Raw genomic sequence first — 21260 nt, forward strand, 5'->3', positions numbered from 1 at the left:
AGCTGCATGAGCTGCTTGTAAATTTTGGAGATTAATCCTTTGTCGGTTGCTTCATTTGCAAATATTTTCTCCCATTCTGAGGGTTGTCTTTTGGTCTTGTTTATGGTTTCCTTTGCTGTGCAAAAGCTTTGAAGTTTCATTAGGTCCCATTTGTTTATTTTTGTTTTTATTTCCATTACTCTAGGAGGTGGGTCAGAAAGGATCTTGCTTTGATTTATGTCATAGAGTGTTCTGCCTATGTTTTCCTCTAAGAGTTTGATAGTTTCTGGCCTTACATTTAGGTCTTTAATCCATTTTGAGCTTATTTTTGTGTATGGTGTTAGGGAGTGATCTAATCTCATACTTTTACATGTACCTGTCCAGTTTTCCCAGCACCACTTATTGAAGAGGCTGTCCTTTCTCCATTGTACATTACTGCCACCTTTATCAAAGATAAGGTGTCCATATGTGCATGGGTTTATCTCTGGGCTTTCTATCCTGTTCCATTGATCTATCTTTCTGTTTTTGTGCCAGTACCATACCGTCTTGATGACTGTAGCTTTGTAGTATAGTCTGAAGTCAGGGAGCCTGATTCCTCCAGTTCCTTCTTTCGTTCTCAAGATTGCTTTGGCTATTCGGGGTCTTTTGTGTTTCCATACAAATTGTGAAATTTTTTGTTCTAGTTCTGTGAAAAATGCCAGTGGTAGTTTGATAGGGATTGCATTGAATCTATAGATTGCTTTGGGTAGTAGAGTCATTTTCACAATGTTGATTCTTCCAATCCAAGAACATGGTATATCTCTCCATCTATTTATATCATCTTTAATTTCTTTCATCAGTGTCTTATAATTTTCTGCATACAGGTCTTTTGTCTCCTTAGGTAGGTTTATTCCTAGATATTTTATTCTTTTTGTTGCAATGGTAAATGGGAGTGTTTTCTTGATTTCACTTTCAGATTTTTCATCATTAGTATATAGGAATGCCAGAGATTTCTGTGCATTAATTTTGTATCCTGCCACTTTACCAAATTCATTGATTAGCTCTAGTAGTTTTCTGGTAGCATCTTTAGGGTTCTCTATGTATAGGATCATGTCATCTGCAAACAGTGACAGCTTTACTTCTTCTTTTCCAATTTGGATTCCTTTTATTTCCTTTTCTTCTCTGATTGCTGTGGCTAAAACTTCCAAAACAATGTTGAATAATAGTGGTGAGAGTGGGCAACCTTGTCTTGTTCCTGATCTTAGTGGAAATGCTTTCAGTTTTTCACCATTGAGGATGATGTTTGCTGTGGGCTTGTCATATATGGCCTTTATTATGTTGAGGAAAGTTCCCTCTATGCCTACTTTCTGCAGGGATTTTATCATAAATGGGTGTTGAATTTTGTCAAAAGCTTTCTCTGCATCTATTGAGATGATCATATGGTTTTTCTCCTTCAATTTGTTAATATGGTTTATCACATTGATAGATTTGCGTATATTGAAGAATCCTTGCATTCCTGGAATAAACCCCACTTGATCATGGTGTATGATCCTTTTAATGTGCTGTTGGATTCTGTTTGCTAGTATTTTGTTGAGGATTTTTGCATCTATGTTCATCAGTGATATTGGCCTGTAGTTTTCTTTCTTTGTGACATCCTTGTCTGGTTTTGGTATCAAGGTGATGGTGGCCTCGTAGAAGGAGTTAGGGAGTGGTCCTCCCTCTGCTATATTTTGGAAGAGTTTGAGAAGGATAGGTGTTAGCTCTTCTCTAAATGTTTGATAGAATTCGCCTGTGAAGCCATCTGGTCCTGGGCTTTTCTTTGTTGGAAGATTTTTAATCACAGTTTCAATTTCAGTGCTTGTGATTGGTCTGTTCATATTTTCTATTTCTTCCTGATTCAGTCTTGGCAGGTTGTGCATTTCTAAGAATTTGTCCATTTCTTCCAGATTGTCCATTTTATTGGCATAGAGTTGCTTGTAGTAATCTCTCATGATCTCTTTTATCTCTGCAGTGTCAGTTGTTACCTCTCCTTTTTCATTTCTAATTCTATTGATTTGAGTCTTCTCCCTTTTTTTCTTGATGAGTCTGGCTAGTGGTTTATCTATTTTGTTTATCTTCTCAAAAAACCAGCTTTTAGTTTTATTGATCTTTGCTATTGTTTCCTTCATTTCTTTTTCATTTATTTCTGATCTGATTTTTATGATTTCTTTCCTTCTGCTAGCTTTGGGGTTTTTTTGTTCTTCTTTCTCTAATTGCTTGAGGTGCAAGGTTAGGTTGTTTATTCGAGATGTTTCCTGCTTCTTAAGGTGGGCTTGTATTGCTATAAACTTCCCCCTTAGAACTGCTTTTGCTGCATCCCACAGGTTTTGGGTCGTTGTGTCTCCATTGTCATTTGTTTCTAGGTATTTTTTGATTTCCTCTTTGATTTCTTCAGTGATCTCTTCATTATTAAGTAGTGTATTGTTTAGCCTCCATGTGTTTGTATTTTTTACAGATCTTTTCCTGTAATTGATATCTAGTCTCATGGCGTTGTGGTCAGAAAAGATACTTGATACAATTTCAATTTTCTTAAATTTACCAAGGCTTGATTTGTGACCTAAGATATGATCTATCCTGGAGAATGTTCCATGAGCACTTGAGAAAAATGTGTATTCTGTTGTTTTTGGATGGAGTGTCCTATAAATATCAATTAAGTCCATCTTGTTTAATGTATCATTTAAAGCTTGTGTTTCCTTATTTATTTTCATTTTGGATGATCTGTCCATGGGTGAAAGTGGGGTGTTTAAGTCCCCTACTATGAATGTGTTACTGTCGATTTCCCCTTTTATGGCTGTTAGTATTTGCCTTATGTATTGAGGTGCTCCTATGTTGGGTGCATAAATATTTACAATTGTTATATCTTCTTCTTGGATCGATCCCTTGATCATTATGTAGTGTCCTTCTTTGTCTCTTTTAATAGTCCTTATTTTAAAGTCTATTTTGTCTGATATGAGAATTGCTACTCCAGCTTTCTTTTGGTTTCCATTTGCATGAAATACCTTTTTCCATCCCCTTACTTTCAGTCTGTATGTGTCTCTAGGTCTGAAGTGGGTCTCTTGTAGACAGCATATATAAGGGTCTTGTTTTTGTATCCATTCAGCCAATCTGTGTCTTTTGGTGGGAGCATTTAGTCCATTTACATTTAAGGTAATTATCGATATGTATATTCCTATTCCCATTTTCTAAATTGTTTTGGGTTCGTTATTATAGGTCTTTTCCTTCTTTTGTGTTTCTTGCCTAGAGAAGATCCTTTAGCATTTGTTGTAAAGCTGGTTTGGTGGTGCTGAACTCTCTCAGCTTTTGCTTGTCTGTAAAGGTTTTAATTTCTCCATCAAATCTGAATGAGATCCTTGCTGGGTAGAGTAGTCTTGGCTGCAGGTTTTTCTCCTTCATCACTTTCAGTATGTCCTGCCACTCCCTTCTGGCTTGTAGGGTTTCTGCTGAGAGATCAGCTGTTAACCTTATGGGGATTCCCTTATGTGTTATTTGTTGTTTTTCCCTTGCTGCTTTTAATATGCTTTCTTTGTATTTAATTTTTGACAATTTGATTAATATGTGTCTTGGCGTATTTCTCCTTGGATTTATCCTGTATGGGACTCTCTGTGCTTCCTGGACTTGATTAACTATTTCCTTTCCCATATTAGGGAAGTTTTCAACTATAATCTCTTCAAATATTTTCTCAGTCCCTTTCTTTTTCTCTTCTTCTTCTGGAACCCCTATAATTCGAATGTTGGTGCGTTTAATGTTGTCCCAGAGGTCTCTGAGACTGTCCTCAGTTCTTTTCATTCTTTTTTCTTTATTCTGCTCTGCTGTAGTTATTTCCACTATTTTATCTTCCAGGTCACTTATCCGTTCTTCTGCCTCAGTTACTCTGCTATTGATCCCATCTAGAGTACTTTTAATTTCATTTATTGTGTTGTTCATCGTTGCTTGTTTCATCTTTAGTTCTTCTAGGTCCTTGTTAACTGATTCTTGCATTTTGTCCAATCTATTGTCCATTCTATCTCCAAGATTTCGGATCAACCTTACTATCATTATTCTGAATTCTCTTTCAGGTAGACTGCCTATTTCCTCTTCATTTGTTAGGTCTGGTGCATTTTTATCTTGCTCCTTTATCTGCTGTGTGTTTTTCTGTCTTCTCATTTTGCTTATCTTACTGTGTTTGGGGTCTCCTTTTTGCAGGCTGCAGGTTTGTAGTTCCTCCTGTTTTTGATGTCTGTCTCCAGTGGCTAAGGTTGGTTCAGTGGGTTGTGTAGGCTTCCTGGTGGAGGGGACTAGTGCCTGTGTTGTGGTGGATGAGGCTGGATCTTGTCTCTCTAGTGGGCAGGTTCACGTCTGGTGGTGTGTTTGGGGGTGTCTGTGGCCTTATTATGATTTTAGGCAGCCTCTCTGCTAATGGGTGGTGTTGTGTTCCTGTTTTGCTAGTTGTTTGGCATAGGTTTTCCAGCACTGTGGCTTGCTGGTCGTTGAGTGAAGCTGGGTGCTGGTGTTAAGATGGAGGTCTCTGGGAGATTTTCGCCGTTTGATATTATGTGGAGCTGGGAGGTCTCTTGTTGATCAGTGTCCTGAAGTTGGCTGTCCTACCTCAGAGGCAGAGCCCTGCCTCCTGGCTGGAGCACCAAAAGCTTTTCATCCACAGGCTCAGGATAAAAGGGAGAAAAAGTAGAGGGAATTAGTAGAAGTATGAGGAAAGAAAGAAGGAAAGGAGGGTAGGAAGGAAGGAAGAAAGAAAGAAAGAAGCAAAGAAGGAAAGAAGGCAAGAAGGAAAGAAAGGAGGGAGGGAGGGAGGGAGGAAGGAAGGAAGGAGGGAAAGAAGGAAAAAAGAAAGAAAGAAGATACAGTAAAAATAAAATAAAGTATAATAAAGTTATTGAATTAAAAAATTCTTATTTAGAAAAAAAAAAAAAAAGGGACGGATAGAACCTTAGGACAAATGTTGGAAGCAAAGCTATACAGACAAAATCTTACACAGAAGCATACACATACACCCTCACTAAAAGAGGTAAATGGGGAAAAATCCTAAATCTTGCTGTCAGAGACCACCTCCTCAATTTGGGATGATTCGTTGTCTAAAGGAGGGAAGGAAGGACGGAAAGAAAGAAAGAAAGAACGAAGGTAAAGTATAATAAGGTTATTAAAATTAATTATTAAGAAAAAAAATTAAAAAAAAAACATGGACGGATAGAACCCTAGGACAAATGGTGGAAGCAAGACTATACAGACAAGCTCTCACATAGAAGCATACACATACACATTCACAAAAAGAGGAAAGGGGAAAAAATCATAGATCTTGCTCCTAAAGTCCACTTCCTTAATTTGGGGTGATTGGTTGTCTATTCAGGTATTCCACAGATGCAGGGTACATCAAGTTGATTGTGGAGCTTTAATCCGCTGCTTCTGAGGATGCTGGGAGAGATTTCCCTTTCTCTTCTTTGTTCTCACAGCTCCCAGGGCTAAGCTTTGGATTTGGCCCTGCCACTGCGTGTAGATCGCTGGAGGGCGTCTGTTTTTTGCTCAGACAGGATGGGGTTAAAAGAGCCGCTGATTGGGGGCTCTGGCGCACTCAGGCCGGCGGGGACGGAGGGGCACAGAGTGCGGGGCGGGCCTGCGGTGGCAAAGGCCGGCGTGACTTTGCACCAGCCTGAGGCGCGCTGTGCGCTCTCCCGGGGAAGTTGTCCCTGGATCCCGGGAACCCGGCAGTGGCGGGCTGCACAGGCTCCGCGGAAGAGGGGTGTGGAGAGTGACCTGTGCTCGCACACAGGCCCCTCGGTGGCGGCAGCAGCAGCCTTAACGTCTCCCGCCCGCCTCTGGGGTCCACGCTTTTAGCCGCGGCTTGCGCCCGTCTCTGGATTCCGCGCTTTCAGCCGCGGCTCGCGCCCGTCTCTGGATTCCGCGCTTTCAGCCGCGGCTCGCGCCCGTCTCTGGGGTCCGCGCTTTCAGCCGCGGCTCGCGCCCGTCTCTGGGGTTCGCGCTTTTAGCCGCGGCTCGCGCCCGTCTCTGGAGTTCCTTTAAGCAGCGTTCTTAAACCCCTCTCCTCACGCCCCAGGAAACAAAGAGGGAAGGAAAATTCTCCTGCCTCTTCTGCAGGTGCAGGCTTTTCCCCGGACTCCCTCCCGGCTAGCTGTGGTGCACTAACCCCTTCAGGCTATGTTCAAGCCGCCAACCCCAGTCCTCTCCCTGCGCTCCGGCCTCAGCTCGCAGCCCCGCCCGCCCCGGCGGGTGAGCAGACAAGCCTCTCGGGCTGGTGAGTGCCGGTCGGCACCGATCCTCTGTGCGGGAATCTCCCCGCTTTGCCCTCCGCACCCGTTGCTGTGCACTCCTCCGCGGCTTCGAAGCTCCCCCCTCCGCCTCCCGCAGTCTCCGCCCGCGAAGGGGCTTCCTAGAGTGTGGAAACTTTTCCTCCTTCACAGCTCTCTCCCACTGGTGCAGGTGCCGTCCCTATTCTTTTGTCTCTGTTTTTTCTTTTGCCCTACCCAGGTACGTGGGGAGTTTCTTGCCTTTTGGGAGGTCTGAGGTCTTCTGCCAGCCTTCCGTAGGTGTTCTGTAGGAGTTGTTCCACGTGTAGATGTATTTCTGGTGTATCTGTGGGGAGGAAGGTGATCTCCGCGTCTTACTCTTCCGCCATCTTCCGCCTTCCCCAGCTGTGCCTTTTGACTTGTGAGACTTTGGGAGAGGATTTAACCTTCTTGGCCAAACAGCCGCGGGCATTCTGGCTTGCCAGATGAGCTCACACACCCGAGGGAAAGCTGTTTTTAAAACATACAGCGGGGCTTCCCTGGTGACTCAGTGGTTGAGAGTCCGCCTGCCGATTCAGGGGACGCGGGTTCGTGCCCCGGTCCGGGGAGATCCCGCATGCCACAGAGCGACTGGGCCTGTGAGCCATGGCCGCTGAGGCTGCGCGTCCGGAGCCTGTGCTCTGCAACGGGAGAGGCCACAACAGTGGGAGGCCCGCATACCGCAAAAAAAGAAAATTAAGAGCTCTTCATTGTAGCCACCGGTGTTGAGTGTCTGCTCCGTGCCAGCCGCGGTAGTATTTACTGCATCAGTCACCCACCCGATGGATGTTCATTGCACCTAGTATATGTCAGGCACTGTTCTTCCTTGCTATCTGCCTCCTCCTCCCCCCAGCCATAACCTTCTGTTCCTTATCTTTGTGGAGGACACCCCCGTTGCACCTGGGAATCATCTTCACTCCTCAGTCCCCCGTACCCTGGCTCAGTGGATTGGTTGCCTGACCACCTTGGTTTTACATCTCTCATCCTCACTTCTCCATCGGCACGGCCCGTCACTCCAGTCGTCCCTCCATCTCTCCCCTCCTGCCGTGAAACAGCAGCCTGGGCTGAAGGACCCTTCGGAACCTCTGGGCTCCTGCCCATCTTTTGATCACACGTAGTACACAGAGCCAAGGGTTGGTTTATGCTCCCAAGTACTCGTATTTTAAACCCATGATAATTTAGTTCTTCCCGTGTTATAGATGGGGAAACTTTGGTCCAACAAGTTAAAGTAATTTGCTCAAGAAACAACAAATAAAACCCAGAACCGAGATTTAGTTCAAACCCAGGCTGACTCTAAATTCAAACCACAAACCACCTCCCTCAGCTGCTTCCCTTAAAAAGGACACAAAGTCACACTCCTGCTATTTCAAGGGAGTATGAATGCTGCGGTGATGAGTTTCCATGGGTATAATTCAGTCACAGTTTCATGGCCATACCTGCTGCCTCTTTCTTTCCTGTTGGCTCCTAAACCATTTGCCCTTCTCAGAGCTTAACTGAACAGAGCACTTTTTAAAATTAAAACCTATCAGTTCCAAATAGTGCCAAATTTATAACCTGTAGTAAATTTGCAGAGTTGTAAAACTGAGTGAGTTTCCCTTCTTTATTTTGTACACCTTAATTACTGGGGAAGAAGTACATTAAAGCTGAGATCATGGGTTAATTAATTTGCCCTGGACTGTAGAATTTTATGGACAACCAGAGCCAAAATAATGGTCGTGTAGGTGCAATTGACTTAAACATGGCTTATAAATGTTACAGAAATTCCTGTAATTAGTCCCAGTGCAACTATTTAGCCTGGGAATTTTATAGCAGACATAAATTATGAAGGTGAAAAGTAAGAAAAATTTTGAGTTGACATAGTGGCATTTGCAGAAGCTATAATTTGAGAAAACTTGTTTTGCATTATTATTAGTGATTTTTGTTTGTTTCCACAATGCCCCCTCTTTAAAATTCACTGTTTAATGTTTCCACTGAAATACAATGGCTATCAGATATTAGGTGCATGAAACACAAAAAAATACCTTATGGAAGTAGCCCACCAGCATCATTTCTAAAAGTACTTAACCGCCAACCAAAGGATGAAGAGACCTGTTTGATCACACTCTTCAAAGTCATTTTTGCATATTTTAATAGATTGAAAAGGAAAGTTACAGGTTATATTTAAATAGTGTTCCCTGTCATTGGATCTTGACAGATTTTAACCTACCTGTTAAAATGCAAGTTATAAATAGCTCCTCTTTCAAAGGTGTTCATTATACCTCATTGGCTCTTGTTATAGAAAATGCAAATGTAATTTGAAAAGTGCCCCGTTCTGAGTGTGAGCAATTACTTGTGCTCTTCAGTACCTGGTTCATTGTCAGTATAGCCACTTGGTTAAAAAGCATGTTTGCCTTTGAAATGGAGATCGCCTGGGCTGCTGGCTGGCTGGCCGGCCAGGTAGGTAATGAGAAAATATTTCGCTTTTCCAGGGAAGCAAGCAGCTGTTGAACAACTATCCTGTCTACATAACGAGCAAACAGTGGGACGAGGCTGTAAATTCTTCAAAGAAAGACGGGAGGCGGCTCCTTCGATACCTCATCAGATTTGTTTTCACAACCGATGAGCTTAAGTACTCATGCGGCCTTGGGAAAAGGAAAAGGTCAGTGCAGTCAGGAGAGACAGGTCCTGAAAGACGCCCTCTGGATCCAGTTAAAGTAACATGCCTCCGAGGTACTGCATCCTTCCACTCAGTGTCCATCTGTGATCTCATTTCACCGCATTGGCTGTGGCTCCCCCGTGCAAGTGTTCAGCCTTTACTGTATTTTGGTTTCTTTCCGCTGAGACGTTATAGGCTTCATGTGGCCCATCTCCTTGGTATCAAGAGGTCCTTTAAAAATTCTTCGTTTGCTTTAGCACTTAATGGCACATAGCACTGCATAGCACTTCATGTTTCACGCTTTAAGTTCAGATTTTCTTTGCTGCCCGGGAAGGCGACCTCCAGCAAAGCTGGAGCACTGGGGAAAGCACAGAGGAAAAGAAGCCGAGGAACCTCAAAAATTATCCCAATTTCATTTGCAGCCTATGACGCCCTCCCCCAATCTAGCTACCTTCTCAAGAATACTTGGCCCAACTCCTTCAATTTATTTAGAATCAATTTTCCTTAGGCCTAAAGTATTTCTCGCCCACTCAGATTTTATTCCGTTCGGTTTTTTAAAGTTTCTGTATTAAAAAATACTACTCAGATAATACCATTTCCTCAGCATTAACAGCTGATTACTTTGTAGCTGACCCACACTACGGATAGGCCAGGCAGAGGGTAAGGAGGTGTATACGGTTGATTCAGTGGGTGCAAATAAATAAACACAGACAAGTGGAAACATTATAGTGCCAACAAAAGCGCATTCACACCTGAAAAATCCATATCAAATAGCTCAAATGTTAACCTATACAGTTCAAGAGTGATCTTATTGGTTGGAAAGACAATAAAGATTTACTCTGGACAGGGATCAAAATATTTCCTGGTGAAGAAATCACACTGAAAAACCTTATCACTGATAAGGCCTTAGTCATCAGAAGGGACACTCACTCCTGCACCCCTCTGGGCCTGCCCACAGTGACTGTCAGCGTGCCTAAGGTGCCTGTGTAGTATTTGTTAGTAGCGGAGATCCCCAGACCCACCCTGAACTTCTGATTCAGCGGGTCTGGCGTGAAGACGGGAGGCACGCATTACTGCACCTCACGACCACCCCAGGTGATTGAGGCTGGTGGCCTAGACTTGAGAAAACCACCTAGAATGAAAACACCAGCATTAACTCAGCACAGGTATGCTGGGGCACCCCCTGTTGGCCAGTCTGAAAATTCTGCTTACTCAGAGTGACTGGGTAATGGAAATTTCCAGGGGCTGTCTTAGCAAACTAGCCATAGTTTCCTTTATTCCCCAGCATTAGAGCAGACGGAGGCAGCAGAGGCAGTGGTGAGCTTGGGGGCTGTCCTGAGAGCCCGCTCCGCGAGTACTCTGGAAGTTGCCCTGAGGCTTACAAGGGAATCGGGATAAGGGGCCCCACTAAGGTATCCCTTTCCGGAAATCCTTGTTAAACAATTTATATTTTAAGAAGCAAGTCAGTGAAACTGAGGAATTAATATACGTCTCAAAGCACTAGTGTCAGTGCTGCGGGACCCACTGTGACACAGATGCAGCCCAGGCTGCCTGACCAGAATGTGCACTCTCCAGCAGGGAGAGCTGGGCAGGACCCACAGGCTTCCACCCGCCCATGGGTGGAGAATGCATAGGCAAGAACTGCTGATTGTGTCAGGGGCGGCCGGTTAGAGCGTTTATGTCTGTCCCAGAGGCTGAAATCCTGGGGCCTTCCTGTGACCTAAATGGGATTCCCCTCCTGCAGGTTTATGCTTGCTGACTCCCAGGGTGGACATCCTTGTGGTCCGCAAGATTAGAATGGCCAAGGAAGCCTCAGACAGTTGGACACTTGAGGGATGGAACGCAGGGTGCTTCGGGGAATGAAATCAGATTCTAGGCTGGCCTGTCCCCAGGGTGGTTTGACCCTGGAAGGAAGGGGCGTCAGTGATGTGAGGACGCTTCCTATCCGGGTAACAGAATGAGCTCTGCTTTTAGCCTGTAGTAGTCTGGCGCAACGTTAGGGGAAGTCCTGTTGCAGCAGCGGGCACTGAGGAGGGGGAGGGGGAGGGAGGTGTCACAGAGCAGCAGTTCTTAGAGGGACGGGGCTGCCGCATCCTCAGCAGTGAGCCTTGACTTCCTCTCGTGGATACCTGGAGTCTTTCATTTCTCTGTGTTCATATGAGAGTGGGGAATCTGGAGAGAGAGAAACTACTTAAACAGTTATTGCATACTCCCTGAACACATGAGGTAGGGAACCTGAGGAAGACAGAGGAAGAGAAAACAGAATGCCTGAATTCTGGAGTTGATAGCCTGGCTGGAGATGATTTGAGGACATAATGAATAGACGTGAATGCAAGGAAAATAATAGGGAGAGGACTAGATATTTGAGCACTCGTGGTCCCAGAATACCTCCTTTCTCTCTGCTCAGCATTATAATGACCACGACCTAGGTTTGAAAAGCATCCTTCGGTGTTTCCTAGGCCTGTAGCCCAGCATAGGCCATCTGGTTCCTGACAGTTTTGCAGGGCGAGGAGCTGAATAAACACAGTTGTGTCCCCCAGGAGGGCCGCTAGGGCTGGGACTTAGGCGAGGTGAACGAGTCTCTCACCTCAGGCATGGAGTTGAAGGGGATGCCCCTGCGTCTCTGCTAAGATGGGCACAGTTCAGTTCATGGGATTTTTCGGGTCCAGGTACTTAAAAGCATCAGCTTTCATGGGCAAATAGGGTCGGGATTTCACAAATAAATTTCAGACAAATCAAGTCCTACAGCCAGAACCATTGTCTTGTAGAGGGAGCAGTGCTGGCGAAGAAATGGTGTGTAAATGGCAGTCACCTTGAACTTTCAGTCAGCTGTGAAAAAAAGCACAGTTTGACTTAGAACTTTTCCCAGAATGCTCATTTCAGTCGAACTTTTTCCATTTCAGTTTACAGATGTCCATATTAAAATAGCTGTGTAGGAACTATACATGTCCCCTGACTCCCTGAGAAAATAGAGGAAGGGTTAATGTGAGCTCAACCCAAGGGAGGCCAAGTTTGTTTCATTGGAGTCTGAGCTACTTTTTGTATATTCTTTCTTCCAGCATGCTAATTGCTTTCTGGTGATATTAAATATTTAGAGGAAAAGTCATCTAAAAAATATTTGTCAGTACACTTATAGATATCACAATTAGAGAAATAAAGTATAGCCTGTAGTAACATTTTAAGAATGTGAAAACCTGAACCAAAACTTAGGCAATTTCTTACTCATTGAGATTTTATTTTTTTGCACTTAATCTACAAATCAGTAGCTGGTTAAAGAACACCATCTGATGATATTTGCTGTGCTTCTGGAGATAGTTAACATTCTAAAAATGTGAGCACGTTAACAACAGGGTTTTGAAATGTACTCTTAACTTTTTTTTTTACCAAGCATGGTGCATACCACGCCTCGCAACTCAAATTTACCTTTCATAGCAATCGTGCCTTAAAGGGATCACTCTCACTTATGTAATTTTTACTTTTGCACCTGAGTAGAAAATGTGTATGGCGTAAGTTGGGTCTAATAAGTGACATCATCATGGCATTACATCGGATGTCCCATAAAGCTTTTCTTATAGAGCTTCTGTTAAAGTTTAAGCAGCCTTCCTATCATTCGCTGCAAAAACCAGCTGTTTTTCTCTCTCTTTTTTTTTTTTTACTGTTGTGTGTATTCCTACAGAATTCATTAGGATGCACTGTACCTCCAACCCCGACTGGTGGATGCCCTCGGAGGAGCAGATAAACAAAGTGTTCAGTGACGCTGTGGGTCACGCTCGGCAGGGGCGGGCAGTGGGGACTTTCCTGCACAACGGAGGCTCCTTTTATGAAGGGATCGATCCCCAGCCTTCCCAGGATGAAGTCTTCAGTAAAAATTCCCAGGATGGGTCTGGTGATTAGTGGACAGAATGTTTCCACACTAGCAGCCGGTCCTCTCAAGAGTTCCAGTTGTGAATGTTCTGTTACCATCACTTTAGAATCCAGAGCATGTCACTCTGTCACATCCTAACGGAGTTAAAGGTTTACGCATCCTAAACCTTAACTCTTGACCTACTGCCACAGTTCCTAGTACGAACCCATTTTAGGGTTGTTTGGGAAGTCTATGGAGCCTACAGAGATTTTCACGGTATTACATTATACAAAGAAAAAATGACAATTGATTTTAAATGATGCCTAGTTAGACGGTGAGGGTGAAAAAAGAGAGGCGAGCTCCTGGTCACCTGTCCGAAATCGCCAGGTGAGCTCTGTTTCCTGAGCAGAGCTGGTCCCCACAGAGATTGGGTTAGTGTCCCGGAAGGCAGAGACCTGGCGTTATCCTAAGGGACAAGGAACAAGCATTCTCTTTATTTAATTCAAATAAGTTGTCTTTATGTTTTCCAAAGACTTGAATTTATACTTCTCAGCAAAGACATAAGATAGGTGACATTGCATGCTGTGTCTAACATTGACAGAGCCTGTTACTAAAAAGAAACCAGAGATCAGAAGCCACCTCTAGACAGTGATTAATCGGAAGTCAGCTGTTATGTTTACCACACAAAAGAATTTCTCCTGTGTTGATCAGGAAGGCACTATATGATCTCTGAAGTTAACAAACAGTAATAGTTTTCACCGTATCAGTCAAGAAACGTCCAAAGGTTCAAAACCATTTTCAGATGCTCGATTTTGTAAGTTCACAGTTTCCATAGCCTTAAATCGGGCTTTGTTGACACGATGCCAAAGCGCTGGGTTGAACAATGAGCATCTCAGTCAGCTAGTTGTTTGGTGCACTGAGGACCAGACAAAGTGATGTGACTGATGGGATTCACTGAATTGACCAGATGTTCTGGAATTGTATACACACAGCTTCAAGGCCATTCTGACAACTATGCAATGGGCTTGTCTGTAATTTCTCAGAAATTTGAGGGTCTTTTTGTGCTGAGTTGATCTTCAGAATTTGCATAAATCTTGTTTCTTGTTGTCACCGATGGAAATGTTTCATCCCAACTGCTGTGTGCCTCCTTCCCGCCAGTATCCCCCTGAACTACTGGCTCTGGCTGAGTTAGCGGTGACCACTCCCACCCACTTTCCCCGGTTTAATATGTTGAGCATCATCTGCGAAGTTAGTAGTAATGTCTTTGGAACCATTTCTTATCCGCAGATGCTCTAGAGATGCTAGAATCTTTCTGAGTGCTTCGGGTTTGGGTGGGAGGGGAGGCTTCCTTTATCAGCCCAATCCAGATGTCTGCATTCTTTCTAGAGTCGAGGGCTAAATGGGCAGCTGTTAGTGAAGGCTGCTAATGTCATCTACAAACATGACTAAGGGTTTTGAGAATGGGTTGGAAATTCATTTCAAGTTTATGAGCATCCATGCATAAAGAGGGTTTTTTGCCACCTTTTGACAAGGTAAAATAATAAATTACCCTTTATCTTCTATAATTAGCATCAACTCTGTGCATGACCCTAGCAATAGGTCCTTGTTTAGCTTTTGTTACGATTATTAGTTTCGCCCACTGAAAAGTTTGTTTATAGAGATGGTCATTTGTCAGATCTGTTAAATGGTGTGGGGAGAACTAATATTTCAATCCTGTTTTGGAGCAACTTAGCTAAAATTTGCAGGTAAAGGAAAAGATAAGGGCAAATGCGGTGCTTCTGGGAACGATGAGACTAGTATCTTTGGCTATCCGAGGAAGAAAGATACTCCCTGAGGCGTTTTCAAGGTCTAGAAGTCAATATCTTATAAGAATCTTTGGTGACATGAAATCTTTGCCAGGAGAAAAATACCACCATAATCTCACCTGTCTTTCCATCTTACTTTTCCTTTCTTTGCATTGGACTTTAGTTATCCTTACTGCTGAGTTCACTGTCCTTTTTTGTTCTATAGCAGCAATATTTGACCACTGCCTTAAAAAAAAAACGAACTTCCAATTCTTATCGTTTCCCTGAAAGCTTGCAAATTCCACACATGTTCACATCTACGCGTCATCATGGAGCCGAGTGTTGGGCTGATCTTCACGGAAGGTGGTGATGGAGCATTTCTGCATTCATTCTCCACAGCCTTACAGGTCGGCATCCTTAAGACAAGTGCTTGCTCCACTCCTGTTATCATCCCCTGAGAAGGCTCCTGGGGTCAGGAGGCTCTGCCCCTCAAGGCCCGTGGTCGCACCAGCCTTTGCTCGAAGGTACACCTGATCTCTCCCTCCCACCCCTGTTTTCAGGTGAATTATCTCTCTATCAGCTGTTTTCCAATACTTCACAAATTCTAAAATGTTCAGAGCTGCACACTGGTCATCTCTTACGCACATGAGCGATCCAGGCCCAGAAAGATGACTGACTTAGCATCACACGGCCAGTTCTAACGCCTCTCCTGGGTCTAGGACCTACGATCCCCTGTCCCCAGTCAGACGTTCCATTCCACTCTTCACCGTTGATGCAGTTGCTGTGTTCCTTTAGCCGCACCCACCGCCTGACGCGGGCACCAATGGCCCTCGGGCTGTGACACAGTATCTGCTCGGCTGTTCTGCTTTGTCCTCTCCTTAGTCCATGTCACATGCTGCTATTTGCACTTCCCCTTTAAGGCTGGTATATTACCTGGCTTGTGGTGGTTGCCTGCATGGTCACCTGATTTTCAAGTCAGGGTTTGCAAGGATCGTTCACTTATTTTTTTGGTAAGGCCATCGCAGCCTCTGTAGCAAGGTTAAAAGCTCACCAGTGAGAAGATTGGATGCTGTCACTGCTCTGTCAGCCTTTCCGTTGATCTCTTTGGAGACCTGGAGACCTGTATATTTTCTTGATTTGATCTTCTACATCTTTGTCTGGCAGTTGGACAAATTGCTCTCTTGAGGAGACATTCATACTCATGTCAGCTTTTAGCAGCTTCCCTGAGTCATTTTAGCATTGGAATAACATAGATTGAATTAAAACAGCTCAGGATGCCGCTTTGCTCCACCTCATTGGTGAGAGAAAAGGTCATAGGTCTGGCCTGACACCACAGACCAAATTTGGTATTTTGTCAGTGACTGGGCATGGTTCATAATCCCATCTATCAAGGGAACCATACCTACTCTCAGTGACAGTGTCTTGATGTGTCCTGAGGTTTCCCAAATTAAAGTCATATCACAAAGAGCATGCCTGCTTTCCCAGTGAATGGAACGCCAAGTGCAGTTCCGCCTGGCCCAGCATAACCCTTCAGTGATCTGTTTGGGGGATGTAGGCCAGGAACCGGGAGTTGGGGTGGGGGGATGCATCATATTCTGCGAGCAGTTACTAAGCTCCCACTTCTCACGGTCTCTTTTGTAGGTCCACCATTCACAATCTCATGGTTTAACCTCAGTATTAAATGCTTTGGAGAAAAACTGTCAATTGAAAATATTCAGCCCTGAACCCAGGCTCCACTCTCTTGGTTGAGAATTTCCACCAGAGCACTGAGGCTACTGTCACCATTTATGTTTCATAAGGCTTCACTAGGAACGGAGAGGATAGTATTAGAGCATTTGCTGGAAATAGTCATCATCTCCTTTGGTAGGGGAATTGGGAGATATGTTATACATGTGGCCACTTCATGGCTGTAGGGCAAGTGGGTCATTTTATATCCTGGATCTTCCTTAGCCCTTCATCAGTCATAAACACATTGACCCGAGAGAATTGTTCACCAGGATTATAAGGCGATATAAATTACTCAATATCTTATTTGATCCAGCTCCTCCGTGTGTCAGATATCGATAGAATGGTTAAGTCCAGTATATTCTTGTAATATCAGATGTTTTCCAAAAATCTAGACAATAATACAAACTTGGGAATCTACAAGTTCGTGATGTCTACATTTTCCCGCCACCTTTAATGGCTTGACCTCCTGTTGCTATCAGAAAACGGACGGAGCATCAAGTAGGATGAAGCATGCACTGTTTTCCGGAAAGCAAACGTACGTTGCCCTCATTTGAATTCTGTCATTCAGTGTGTACTCTAGAACCTAAACCTGATACCCACTGACTACCTCCTTAGTTTTTCTTAGATTTCTATCATTTTAAAAAGTCTCATTCTTGGATAACTTCGTTTTAAAAAAGATTTAAACTTTTCTCATTTCACAGTACAGATGTTTGTAATTTTTGACAGCTCTTATATACCAGTTTTTAGAAATGTAATAGAAAGTGATTTTGCACATATGGTGCAAGCCTTGCTGGTGCGTGTTTAATGTGGTGACACTTGCCAAAACTGCTTGGCAAAACATGTCAAATAGGATGCTTGAGTCAGAACTCTAGTGTAAATGTGTCTAAACAGCAGTATGTATCATTATGATATATTTTTGTAAACATAGTGATGGCTTCTTTCAGTCGTGTAAGTACTGGATAAAAATAACCACTTCACTTGAATAATGTAGAAAAATGTCACCCAGTTGATGGCCCTCCGCAGTTACTTACATTTTATCAGCCAGTGGCATCACTTCTATTTGTGTTATTATTTAGAGGAGAGTGAAGAATTGATACCAGACAGCATGGAGTGCAAAAATAATAACTCACCAAAACTTGCCTCCTAATTAAAATTCAAAACTATAACGGATATGTTTACACGTTAGAGACCACTTTTACCCTCCACAGTGTGTTCAATTGCAAGAAACATTGAGAGGTCTGGACTTCACTCATCTAATGACCAGCTCGGTAAGCTTGGCTCTTGAAAGCACTAAATTACCAAATCTTTGTGGTAAAAATAACCAGATTAAATTTCCTTGTGACCATCCATAGCTGGCTAATATACAGGCTAGGTTTTCACTGAATCACAATTCCCCAAATTACAGTGAAAATTCATCTGCTAAGATGACTTATTCAAAAGCCTGTTCATTCTCAGAATAATTGCCCCACTACAAGTAGCCTGATGGGTCTTGTGCACAAAACCACCAACAATAACAATAGCTATAGCTTATATACATTGAGCCCTTGTGCGCCAGGTACTTTGGTAAGCACTTTAATGCATCCTCTCATTTTAATCCTCACAACCACCCTCTAGGGTGTTATTGTTACCACCCCATTTTATTGATAAGGACACTGCCCAAGGTACTCAGCTAATAAGAGGAAATCTTTGGGTTTAGTAAGCAGAATGACTAGTTCAGTTTTCCCTAGTAGTTAAGGTTCTCAAACCCCTTAAACACTTTGGAATGGATTTGTTGTTTAATTGAGGTAGTGAATAAATTAAAATTTGTTCACATTTCTGTCATAGGTTCCCAGTACAAAAACGCAGGGATATAAAAGCAAAACTTTGAACTCAGTGACGTGATGGTCTTTGGGAACGGCTAGATGGTAGAAATGGCACTGGACATCAGAGCCAATGTCCATTCACTTTTCACATTTGTTGTATTCATAGCCTTAGAATTGATGAGTCTGGTTTGGAAGGGAGGGTTTCAATCTATGATGTCACTGTGAGAACTGTCGTGAAGTTTTTGTAGGAAAATACAGTAATCTGTTCTTTCCTGTAGTTGTGGCTTTAACATCTCTGGCTGTGTTTAAGTTCAAGAGCTTGCCATGGCCACCAGGGCCTGGCTTTGTTTCTAAGGCATAGGGCATGCCAGTCCATGAGAGGGGTCCTGAAACCTTCAAGGTCACTGGTCTAGTCCGACCCTGCCCCATTTAAGCATTGCCCTTGTGTGTCTCTCCTCTCTGGAACTTCATGTAGCAGCCTAACACTGGGGCCAACTTGCCTTTACTCTATTTTCTATGATGAACACTTGTGGAGAAACTGTGACAAATCCATTGATCCTAATATTTTTATTGTTGAAGTCTTGTTGATTCTCTATGAATAATTTCTATTTGATTGTACTGTGTAGAGTTAAAACCCACCAGAGGTATGTTAATAAAACTATAAATGCGTAGTGTAATATAGAATAGCAAGATTTTTTGTGAACAATTTATATAGAAGAGTAAGTTGTTTTTTAAGTGTTAGGCACTTTTCTTTTAGGAACTTAAAATGTTATAAGAGTTTTCTAAACATTCAATATTTTTAATTATAAGAAACATTTGTTACTAGAGCCAATTATTTCAGGTGTTCTAACTGGAGTATTGATTTTATTACCTCATATACCTCTAGAATGCCACATGTTCTGTTGGAGATGAAATTGCACAATAAATGTCAAGTCTCTGTTAAGTGTTTTAACTTGCTTTTTGCATCTTTCTCCAATTCAACCAGACGCTTTTCTGGTTTGTTTGTTTGTTTGTTTTTAAACAGAAAAGATGGTTATGTCAGGGAACCGACCAGAACTCATCCAAAAATTCACTTGATCTAGTGAATGAATGGGACAACCAGTGATGATCCAGGGACATGTAATCCAAGATTTCTGTACAGTATTTTGTACATTCACATTTAAACATACATGCTTCTATAGTTCCATTCTATCAGGGAGAGAAGGAACCCCACAGCTGCTACTCTTGACCTTTAACAATAAACAGACGCTGCTTGTTTATGGTTTTTGAACAGTGACCTGACTACAAAAGCAAAGTAGCTATGGCTAAATAAGGTGGCATAGTGGTGGCTTCCCACTTTTAGTTATTACGTAAAATATAAATCTGATGTATCAACCATTACTGAACAGCGAAACTGAATAAGTGTCATTCATAAGTAAAAACTAAGACAAAACACATTTTTCATTTTAGGGAAAAGAGATGTTTTATTTTTGCACTACAAGATGCAATGTTCTGAACAGTAGTTTTGGATGAAAAAATAATAATTTAGTCCAAATAATTTGAGTTTGAATTGGGATATCAATTAAAATGAAATTTAAATTATTTTATTATTCTAAAGCATTAAAAGAGGATTATTAAGTAACTTTGGTTTTTTAATATTTTGTAGCAGGTCACACAGAGTAAAAGCTACAGATCAAAAAAGTATTAGGAACAAATTCAGCAAGGTTGCAGGGTACAAGATCGATATAGGAAAATCAACTGTATTTCTATACACTAACAATAAACACTCTGAAAATGAAACTTAAAAAACAATTTTATTTTCAATAACATCAGAAAGAACAAAATTCTTAGGAATAAATTTTAAAAAACAAATGCCAGACTTGTACACTGCAAACTACAACACATTATTGGAAGAAATTTTAAAAGACCTAAATAGCGGGAATACATCCCATGATAATGGAGTGGAAGAATCGATAATGTTAAGATGGCAATACTTCCCAAATTGATCTACTGGTCCATTGCAATTTCTATCCAAATCTCAGGTGACTTCTCTGCAGAAATTGACAAGCTTACCCTAAAGTTCTGATGGAAATGCAAGGAATCCAGATAACCAACAAAAATCCTTACATTTGCAGTCAGTTGATTTTTAACAAGGGTGCCAAGATAATTCATTGGGGAAAGAACAGTCATTTCAACAAATGATCCTGAGACAACAGGATATCCACATCCAAAAGAATGAAATTGGACCCCTACTTTTATACCATGTGCAAAAAATAATTGAAAATAGATCATAGACCTAAATGGAAGAGCTAAAATTATAAAACTCTTAGAAGAAAACACAGGAGTGAATCTTCTTGGGTTAAGCCATGGTTTTTTCAATATGACACCGGAAAGCATAAGTGACAACAAAAAGAAAAGATAAATTGTACTTCAAAATGAAAAACTTTTGTGCTTCCAAGAACAACATGAAGAACAAAACGATAACCCACAGAATGGGAGAAAATATTTGCAGATTATATATCTGATAAGAAACTTGTAGCCAGAGTATATAGATCTCTTACAATTCAACAATAAACACAAATAGCCTAATTAAAAGTGGGCGAGGGTTCTGAATATACATTCTCCAAGGAAGATACAAATGGCCAATAGGCACATGAAAAGATGCTCAACATCACCAGTTATTAGGGAAATGCAGATTAAACCACAGTGAAATACCAATGAAAAAGATACACAGTAACAAATACTAGCTAGGATATGGACAGATTGAAACCTTCATACATTGCTGGAAGGAATGTAAAATGGTGCAGTCACTTTGAAAAACAGTTTGGCAACTCCTCAAAAAGTTAAATATAGGTTATCCTTTGACCCAGCAATTCCACTCATGGGTATATACCCCAGAGAATTGGAGACATGTCTACACAAAAACTTGTACACAAATGTTCACAGGAGCCCTGTGATACCAAAAAGTGGAATCAATCCAAATGTCCATTAATTGATGAATGGACAAAGAAAATGTGGTATATCCACACAATGGAGTGTTGTTCAGTCATAAAAAAGGAATGAAATACTAATACATACTGCAACATGGATGGACCCTTTAAAGTTGATTACACATTCATGCAGTATATTTACTGAGATCCTGAGGTGCTTGCCTGTATCAGGTACCGTGTCCCAAGAACCAAATAAATACAGCCAGCGGCTGAATAGTTGGAGAAA

The 21260-nt window shown here is 42.2% G+C and overlaps 1 protein-coding gene across 2 annotated transcripts in view; it reads left to right on the top strand.

The window, feature by feature from the left end:
• The window catches only part of BEND4 (BEN domain containing 4), a 41361-nt gene extending 22320 nt beyond the window's left edge, over positions 1 to 19041 (top strand). The window contains exons 4-5 of one of the 2 annotated variants that reach the window (XM_004268314.3): positions 8741 to 8981; positions 12584 to 19041. In XM_004268314.3, the coding sequence (XP_004268362.1) occupies positions 8741 to 8981; positions 12584 to 12801 (459 nt within the window). In that variant the 3' untranslated portion in view covers positions 12802 to 19041. The remainder of the gene's footprint in view (positions 1 to 8740; positions 8982 to 12583) is intronic. The other variant, XM_033425510.2, reaches the window with a different exon arrangement.
• Positions 19042 to 21260: the final 2219 nt, after the last annotated feature.

Source organism: Orcinus orca, chromosome 4 (genome assembly GCF_937001465.1).
Source record: "Orcinus orca chromosome 4, mOrcOrc1.1, whole genome shotgun sequence".
Classification (NCBI taxonomy): Eukaryota; Metazoa; Chordata; class Mammalia; order Artiodactyla; family Delphinidae; genus Orcinus; species Orcinus orca.